This window comes from Austrofundulus limnaeus, unplaced genomic scaffold (assembly GCF_001266775.1).
Source record: "Austrofundulus limnaeus strain Quisiro unplaced genomic scaffold, Austrofundulus_limnaeus-1.0 Scaffold206, whole genome shotgun sequence".
Classification (NCBI taxonomy): domain Eukaryota; kingdom Metazoa; phylum Chordata; class Actinopteri; order Cyprinodontiformes; family Rivulidae; genus Austrofundulus; species Austrofundulus limnaeus.
Window position 1 is genome coordinate 467,406 of NW_013952608.1, and position 6,234 is coordinate 473,639.

At 47.3% G+C, this 6,234-nt stretch overlaps 1 protein-coding gene across 2 annotated transcripts in view; it reads left to right on the forward strand.

The window, feature by feature from the left end:
• The window catches only part of chd7 (chromodomain helicase DNA binding protein 7), an 85,055-nt gene extending 79,104 nt beyond the window's left edge, over positions 1-5,951 (forward strand). For both annotated transcript variants that reach the window (XM_014018960.1, XM_014018959.1), the window contains exons 34-41: positions 920-1,177; positions 1,323-1,493; positions 2,683-2,919; positions 3,008-3,223; positions 3,348-3,488; positions 4,320-4,424; positions 4,522-4,702; positions 4,808-5,951. In XM_014018960.1, coding sequence (XP_013874414.1) covers positions 920-1,177; positions 1,323-1,493; positions 2,683-2,919; positions 3,008-3,223; positions 3,348-3,488; positions 4,320-4,424; positions 4,522-4,702; positions 4,808-5,811 — 2,313 coding nt within the window. In that variant the 3' untranslated portion in view covers positions 5,812-5,951. The remainder of the gene's footprint in view (positions 1-919; positions 1,178-1,322; positions 1,494-2,682; positions 2,920-3,007; positions 3,224-3,347; positions 3,489-4,319; positions 4,425-4,521; positions 4,703-4,807) is intronic.
• Positions 5,952-6,234: the final 283 nt, after the last annotated feature.

The following is a 6,234-nucleotide window of genomic DNA, read 5'->3' on the forward strand; positions in this document are numbered from 1 at the left end:
GATAGCATCACACAGGTGCTGCAGATTTGTTGGCTGCACATCCATGATGTGAATCTCTCGTTCCACCTCCCAAGTCTGGTGACTGTGGAGGCCTTGATCTGTTCTCTAAGCTGAGCTGCTGTTAACCTGCCATTAAGCTGAGGTTCTTCTTCCATGAAGCAGCTCTGTTGTCCTCCATCCATATTTTCAGTTACAGGCTGAGTCATTTCTACCTTCTCCTCTCTGTCAACGCTCTCTGGTTTCATTTAAAAGAGTCGATCATCGGATATTGTCCAAGATTAACCTTCAGGGTGGATGAAGTGCCGATGACCTATCCACGTCATCATTTACCCAGAATGCTTTGCGCGTAAATAAAATGGCCCCGTCCGTGTAATATACACTGCTCAAAAAAATAAAGGGAACACTTATACAACACAATCTAACTCTGAGCAAATCAAACTTTTTTGAAATCAAACTGACCACTTAGAAAGCAACACTGATTGACAAACAACTCCACATGCTGTCAGTACATTCAACTTTGTACAGAACAAAGTATTCAATGAGAATATTTCCTTCATTCAGATCTAGGATGTGTTATTTGAGTGTTCCCTTTATTTTTTTGAGCTGTGTATTTTAAAATAACAAAATGAAACAGCCTACAGTATTTTTACAGTCTTTATTTTACAGTTAAAATACATGTTTATCAAATAAAGTCTAATGTTGCAACTAATCAGGGATCCCTTTAAATACAGATCCTTTAAAAACTGCAATCGTTCATAAAATGCTTCAGCCAACAAAGAAAATGTTAAAGTGAATTTGTTTTCAGTAAGACCCTTCTTCGTTCAGTGCAACAATAGAACTATCTGAAAAATGTAAAGCACAAAAACAGAGCTTTACCAAGGAGCCGACAGAATAATCCATCGTTCTCCTCTCCACTCAGGATCGAGTCATGATCAATCGGTTGGATAACATCTGCGAGGCGGTCCTGAAGGGCAAGTGGCCCGCCAACAGACGCCACATCTTTGACTTCCCCAGCAACCTCTTGCCAGGTCAGGGCTCCTCCACAGCCGCCACAGCAGCCGTAGCCCTGGTGAGCGAGAGCCCGCTGCAGAGGCGGAGCCTGGCCGAGCTGACGATGGCCGGCCTCCATGCGCCGTACAGCGGGAGTGAGGACAAAACGCTGTCCCCTCAGGTTCACGTGAGTGTCTATGCTTGTAAATAACACCCTTCAAAAAGGACAGGAAGTGGGCGTGAAAACATGCGTTTCGCCTACCTGTTCAAGCTTCCTGGTAATTGGTTGCCGTTAATAGAAAAAGAGTAACGGTTGACGCGCTTTCTTGCAGGAGGATGCTCTGAGCTCGACGGTGCCTCGACAGAGGAGGAGGAGAAGGAAAAAGATTGAGATTGAGGCAGAAAGAGCGGCCAAGAGACGCAACTTGATGGAGATGGTGGCTCAGCTGAGAGAAAGCCACGCTGCTGCAGATCCTCAGAACCAGGCTATAGACCTCACCAAGGTGCTTTAAAACAGCCGCCTCAATGTTCAGAAAGACCTAATACAAGCTTGTGTTTCTAAAAGTGGGACTGTTTTGCTTTTTTGCTTCATTAAAGGGATCCATGCTTAGTTGTAACATTAGACTTTATTTGATAAACAAAAACAGACTTAATTTCCCTCTGGGATCAATAAAGTATTTTTGAATTTGAATTGAATAAACATATATATTAACTGTAAAATAAAGACTGTAAAAATAATGTAGGATGTTCAGTTTTTATCATTTTTAAACTAAAAGTTTAAAAATATATTACACGGACGGGGCCATTTTATTTACACGCAAAGCATTCTGGGTAAATGATGTTGACTAGGTCCTCGGTGTGAGCGAGCCATATCCACCCTGAAGGTTAATCTTGGACAATATCTGATGATCGACTCTTTTAAATGAAACCAGAGAGCGTTGACAGAGAGGAGAAGGTAGAAATGACTCAGCCTGTAACTGAAAATATAGATGGAGGACAACAGAGCTGCTTCATGGAAGAAGAACCTCAGCTTAGCCTGTTAGCTTTAGCGTTAGCCCCGACGCTATCTGCATATATATGTATTAGCTCAGCGCTACACATTCTCCTCTCTTCACTGAGGTCCACCATCCACATGACAGAGAGGGGAACACAAAAATGACTCAGCCTGTAACTGAAAGTATGGATGGAAGACCTCAGTTTAGCTTGTTTGTCGCGCTAGCGCCGAGCTAATACATATAAGGCAATATAGCGTTGGCGCTAGCACGAAGACCAACAGGCTAAACTGAGGTGGTTCTTCCATGAAGCAGCTCTGTTGTCCTCCATCCATATTTTCAGTTACAGGCTGAGTCATTTCTACCTTCTCCTCTCTGTCAACGCTCTCTGGTTTCATTTAAAAGAGTCGATCATCAGATATTGTCCAAGATTAACCTTCAGGGTGGATATAGCTCGCTCACACCGAGGACCTATCCACGTCATCATTTACCCAGAATGCTTTGTGTGTAAATAAAATGGCTCCATCCGTGTTAAAATACATTTAAAAAAAATTACAAAATCAAACAGGCTACAGTATTTTTACAGTCTTTATTTTACAGTTAAAATAAATGTTTATCAAATAAAGTCTAATGTTACAACTAATCATGGATCCCTTTTAATTTGATGAAAACTCACTGAAACTAGTTGCATTACTTTCAGGGTGTGCACCATCACCACAAGGCTTCCTCCTCGTTAACCAGCTTCCCCAGTGCCTTGGTGACCACCCCYTCCCTCAAAGCCCAAATGGAGTTGCTTCAGCAAGTCCCGCCCTCTGCACATAGAGCCAACGGTTCACTGGAGGCCGACCTGCCCATCATTAGAAGAAGGCGGGGCCGCAGGAAAAATGTGGAGGGCCTGGAGCTGCTGTTCATGGGCAACAAGCGAGCAGGAGGCGGGGTGTGTATAACGGGCTGAAAGTTCTCCACACACCTCCTATAGATGGAGCAACATCAAAGTAATCTTTCCCCTTGGGCCACGTTTTCAGGAGGACGCTGATGGGACAAAGAGCGCAGGTGTGGATGTGGTCCAGGAGTCCACCCATTCCCACAGACCCTTCTCTGTCCCCGAGCAGAGTCCCAGCGGCCGGTCTCTGAACTCAGGCAGCCTGGAGGAGGAAGAGCCGGCTGTTTCCAGCAAAGACCTGGGAGAGTGGCTGAGACAGCACCCGACGTACACCATGGACATGTCTGGATTCACACCAGTAATATACCGCCTTCACACTGGAGCTTAAGAGAGATTATATCCTAATGAGGTTGTCCTGCTTTTAATTCTCTCAGATAATAAACTGCCTGTGTGCGGGKTTTTTTTCCCCCTTTTCATTACAGAAGAGCGAGGAGTTGCTGCTGTCTCAGTTCTCCAAGCCCAAACAGAAACGCCATCGCTGTCGAAACCCCAACAAGATTGACATCAACACCCTGACCGGGGAGGAGAGGGTGCCTGTGGTGAACAGACGAAATGGACGCAAGGTAAAAAAAAAAAAAACAGCATCTGGAGTCCCACACAGGGTTCATGCAGGGTCTTATAAAGTCTAAAAAAAAAGTCTAAAATCAAAATTTTAGGCCTAAAAAAGTCTTTAAAATGCCCATATTTTCATCCAAGGTCTTAAATTATTTCTTTTCCTTTTGATAATTCCAAGAAGCATTGTCTGCATAAACAGAGTAACAGAAGAGCTGTAATCAGAGCTTAACGTGATCTGTCTTCATGAAGTGCTAAGTTTGCTACCGGTCTTTGTACGTGTTAAACTAGAAATCCTGTGATAACTGCAGATAAAAAATGAACACCGTTTATTTCCTTGTTTTCGACCTCTTTGCTGCTACAACCCCCCCGCATACAGCAGCTTGTTCACCTGCCCAAAAAACAAAGAAGTTCAGTCATGTCCACTGCTTGTGGTTTAAACATGGGAAAGTGTGTTTTCAATGAGACTTGACTTGATATCAGTGATTTTTACACTCGGTTGGAAGAGGCCCACTACAGTTGATATGAAGGTCTCATAGATGTGACCGTTTCTTTAAAACAATTTACTGTTCTTGTATTAAAATTAAATATTATTTAAAAACTAAATTGATAACAATAAAAGGTTTCTATGTTAAAATTTGTGGGACCATTTGAATGTTTTTTATTAATACGTTGGTTTGGTCTTAAATGTCATTCCTGATGGTCTTAAAAGGTCTTAAATTTAACTTAAAATCTGCATGAACGCCACAAACAGCTGCAGTAACAGTGGATGTTCTGGAACAACAAATTCTCACATTTATCAAATTCACAAAAGAATCTCATCTCATCTTCCTGTCTTTTAGATGGGCGGGGCCATGGCTCCACCAATGAAGGAGCTTCCTCGGTGGTTGCTGGAGAACCCTGAGTTCTCTGTGGCTCCGGACTGGACGGACATCGTCAAACAGTCGGTAAGTAGGAAACTCAAAACCTCTCCGCTCCACCACTTGTTGATTTTTTTTTTTTTTTTTTTTGCTGAAGTTAAAACCAAAACTCTCCTCCTGACAGGGTTTCCTCCCAGAAGCCATGTTTGACCGCCTTTTGACCGGCCCTGTGGTCAGGGAGGAGGGCGTGCGCCGTCGGGGGCGGCGGCCTAAATCTGAGATGGTGAAGGCAGCCGCCGCTGCCCAGGCCGCAGCCGCAGCTCAGGCTGCGCAGGCAACACTGGCTACAGCTGCGTCGACTGCAGGTACAACCAGTGACTTCATAACAGTGTGACAGTGTCAGGCCTGAGGAGGCTGTGACCTCTGTGTGACCTTTATGTGACCTCTATGTGACCTCTGTGTGTCTGCAGGAGGAATCAACCCGCTGCTGCTCAACAGTCTGTTTGGAGGGATGGACCTGTCGTCTCTGCAGAGCCTGCAGTCGCTGCAGTTAGCTGCTGGGCTGATGGCCTTCCCTCCTCCCGCCGACCCCAAACAGACCGCCGCCAGCACCGCCGCCGCCTCCATGCTGCCCCTCATGCTGCCCAGCATGGGAGGCCTGCCCAATATGGCCGCCCTCCCCAACATGTTCACCCTCGGAGGGCTCTTTGGTGGAAACCTGGCAGCCACCGCTGCTGCCACCACTTCATCCAGCCCCGCCCCCGCCGCCTCAGGCACCACGAACGGGACGACGGAGGGTGAGGGAGGCCCCGGTGAGGGCACGGTGATGGCGAAGAGGAAGAGAGAGGAGGAGGAGGAGGAGAAGGAAGAGGGGGACTACAGGGATGAGGCGGGCGAGGACGAAGAGACGGCGGAGCGAAACGAGGAAGGAGTGATGGTGGCTAAGAAAAGGAAGACGGAGGAGGAGGGCGCAGGAAAACCGGAGAAGTCGGTCAGCGACGTCACCGCCACTCCAAAGATGGCGACGGTGGAAACGCCAGCAGAAGTGTCCATCAACGGAGACACGGCTGCCCTGCTGGCCGCCGCCGGCATGTCTGCCAACTCCCTTGCGTTCAACCCCTTCCTGCTCTCCACCATGGCCCCCGGCCTCCTCTACCCATCCATGTTCCTCCCCCCGGGCCTCGCGGGACTCAGCCTGCCGGGCTTCGCCACGGCCTCCACCCTCGCCGAGCTGCAGAGCGCCATGGCTGGAGCGATGGGGGACGGCGCCTCCACCCCCAATCCCCCGAGGGACGAGGAAGAGGACAAGAGGGAGAGCGTAAAATCTGCAGGCGAGGAGGAGGAGGAGGGAGGAGCAGAGAGGGACTTGGACGAGGGAGGAGCAGAGGGGGAGACGGCGGGAGCAGCTGAGCATCTGGCTCTGGATCGAGGAGGAGTGGAGGAGGAGGCAGTGTCTCCTCAGAAGAGTGACTGAAGTAAAACCCAAAACTGACTGGCCTTGAACATTTCCTCCCTCTGCCCCGCCCCCTCAGCACGTTTACACGCCTCCAACAGAAGTATCCAAACTATTATCAACCCTTTAGTTTATTTTTGTTTTTTCCTGAGTTTTGATGATTTATCCTTCACTCTTTGTTGTTTATTGTTTGACCAGGTGTATTTACTATACGTCAGAGAGGCGAGGTGTGTTTGTGTTAAGTTAAATCTCTCTGATCGATAGTGTAGTCAGGGAAAAACAGCCGCTCGCTCAGAGGTCGGCTCTTCTTCAAAGACTGTTTTTTTCTCTCTTCGGTCGGCCCACAGCTGTGAACTGTGCGCCCGCTCGTTTCTTTCCAACAACCTCTCAAATAGGACTTCACAAGTTTCCAATAGTGCTATTATTATTATTATTATTATTATT